At 70.3% G+C, this 2,251-nt stretch overlaps 1 protein-coding gene across 1 annotated transcript in view; it reads left to right on the plus strand.

Moving 5' to 3' along the window:
- Nucleotides 1-2,251, plus strand: part of MAPK8IP2 (mitogen-activated protein kinase 8 interacting protein 2) — a gene marked incomplete at its 3' end in the record, with an annotated part of 19,589 nt that overhangs the window by 10,748 nt on the left and 6,590 nt on the right. Inside the window, exons 6-8 of the mRNA XM_039704582.1 lie at nucleotides 206-258; nucleotides 990-1,124; nucleotides 1,254-2,251. Coding sequence (XP_039560516.1) covers nucleotides 206-258; nucleotides 990-1,124; nucleotides 1,254-2,251 — 1,186 coding nt within the window. The remainder of the gene's footprint in view (nucleotides 1-205; nucleotides 259-989; nucleotides 1,125-1,253) is intronic.

The raw sequence follows: 2,251 nt of genomic DNA on the forward strand, positions 1-2,251 counted from the left end.
CATTCCCCCATTCCCCCACACCCCCATTCCCACACACCCCCATTCCCCCTCCCCACCCTGGTGTCCCCCCCGTGTCCCCCCCGGTGTCCCCCCGGTGTCCCCGGGCTCTCCCGGTTCGGGGGGCTGCCCTGAGCCCCGCTCTGCTGTCCCCGCAGGATTCCCTGAACAACAACGGCGGCTTCGCCCCGCCCGCGCCGCGCCCCAGCTGGCAGGACGCGCTGCTGCACTCCTCCTCCTCCTCCTCTTCCTCACACACCGGTGAGCGCGGCGTGGGACACTGGCGGGGGACAGCGGGGCTGGGACAGCGGGGCTGGGACAGTGGGGCTGTGACAATGGCGGGGTGACAGTGGGGCTGTGACAGTGGGGCTGGGACAGTGGGGCTGTGACAGTGGGTGTGTGACAGTGGTGGGGTGACATTGGGGCTGTGACAATGGCAGGGTGACACTGGCGGGGGACAGCGGGCATGTGCCAGGGTGGCTGTGCCAGTGGCGGGGTGACAGTGGGGCTGTGACAATGCAGGTGTGACAATGCAGGTGTGACAATGCAGGTGTGACATTTGGGCTGTGCCAGTGGGGCTGTGCCAATGTGTGACGGGTGCGACAGTGGGGTGTGACAGCAGGGTGTGACAATGCACATGTGACAGTGGGGCTCTGCCAATCCAGGTGTGACAGCAGGCATGTGACAGTGGGGCTGTGACAGTGCAGGTGTGACAATGCAGGTGTGACAGGGGGCTGTGCCAGCTCGGCTGTGACAGTGGGGTGTGACAGTGGGGCTGTGACAATGCAGGTGTGACAGTGGGGTGTGACAGTGGGGCTGTGACAGCAGGCATGTGCCAGCACGGCTGTGCCACCGCGGGTGTGACATTTGGGCTGTGACAATGCAGGCGTGACATTTGGGCTGTGCCAGTGGGGTGTGCCACCGCGGGTGTGAGGCCGGCTCCCGCGGCCGCCCCGCGGGGTGACGCCGGCTCCGTGTCGCCCTCCCCGCAGGACACTCGTCCCCCCACGCCTGCATCCTGGACGGACCCTGCCTGGAGAGCCCGCCGGGCCCCGGGGGGGCTCCCCCCTCGCTGCCGCCCTCCCCCCTGGACTCGCAAGGCAACAGCCCCGAGTCCCTGGCACATGGTAACCCATCGCCCCCGAGAGCCGCGCCCGATTTTAACATGAACCTCATCTCCGCTGCGCTCCGAGCTCCGCTCTCCCCGCCGCGCCCCCGCCAGCCGCCCCCGCCTCACCCCTGTCTCTCTCCAACAGGGCCCGCGGCTCCCCCCGGCGCCCCCGAGGCCGCCCCCCCGGGGCGCCCGCTCCGGCCGGGCCGCCAGCGTGCGCGGCCACCCCTCGGGCTCCTCGGAGACCACCTCGCCCTCCTCGGACCCGGGCATCGAGGCCGACCTCACGAGCCGCACGGCCAAGCCCTTCCTGCCCGGCGGGCGGCGCGGGGACGAGCTGAGCTCGCCCGGCTCTGACTCGGACGTGGACGGGGAGCTCGAGGCGGCTTTCGCCGGCGGGCGCCTGGTCAGCAACATGATCTCGTCCATCTCGGAGACCGAGCTGGACCTCAGCAGCGACAGCAGCAGCGGCCGCTCGTCCCACCTGACCAACTCCATCGAGGAGGCCAGCTCGCCCGGCTCCGAGGGCGAGCTGGAGCCCGAGCTGGAGGCGCCCGGCCTGCTGGGCATCAAGGACTCGCTGCTGCTGGACAAGGGCAAGGAGGACGAGGAGGAGCCGGCCGAGAGGGGCCCGCAGGAGCGTGGCGTGGTCAGGAGGGAGAGCCTGGCCGAGCTGAAGATGGACGCCTACTACGACAGCCTGGACCCGGCCGACGGCCCCGCGCCCGAGGGCCAGACCGACGTGTCCAGCGCCAGCCCCCTGGACCTGAAGATCGACCCCGACCACAGCCTGGAGAGCATCCGCCGCTCCTTCTACCTGCCCGTGGGGCCCAAGCTGATGCCCGAGGCGGACGAAGAGGACAACAGCGAGTACGACTCCGACTCGGAGTCGGAGCCCGACCTGAGCGAGGACTCGGACTCGCCGTGGCTGCTCAGCAACCTGGTGAACAAGATGATCTCGGAGGGCTCGTACCCCATCAAGTGCCCGGACGAGTGCTTCCAGAACAGCCACTCGCTGTGCGACACCATCTCGCCCGCCTCCGACCTGGAGCCCGAGATCCTGAGCGAGGCGCTGGACGAGGAGCCGGGCCCGCGGGACTCGCCGGCGGACGCGGCGGTGCCGGCGCGGTGCCCGCGCGGCGC

Source organism: Passer montanus, unplaced genomic scaffold, assembly GCF_014805655.1.
Source record: "Passer montanus isolate IOZ18808 unplaced genomic scaffold, ASM1480565v1 scaffold177, whole genome shotgun sequence".
Classification (NCBI taxonomy): domain Eukaryota; kingdom Metazoa; phylum Chordata; class Aves; order Passeriformes; family Passeridae; genus Passer; species Passer montanus.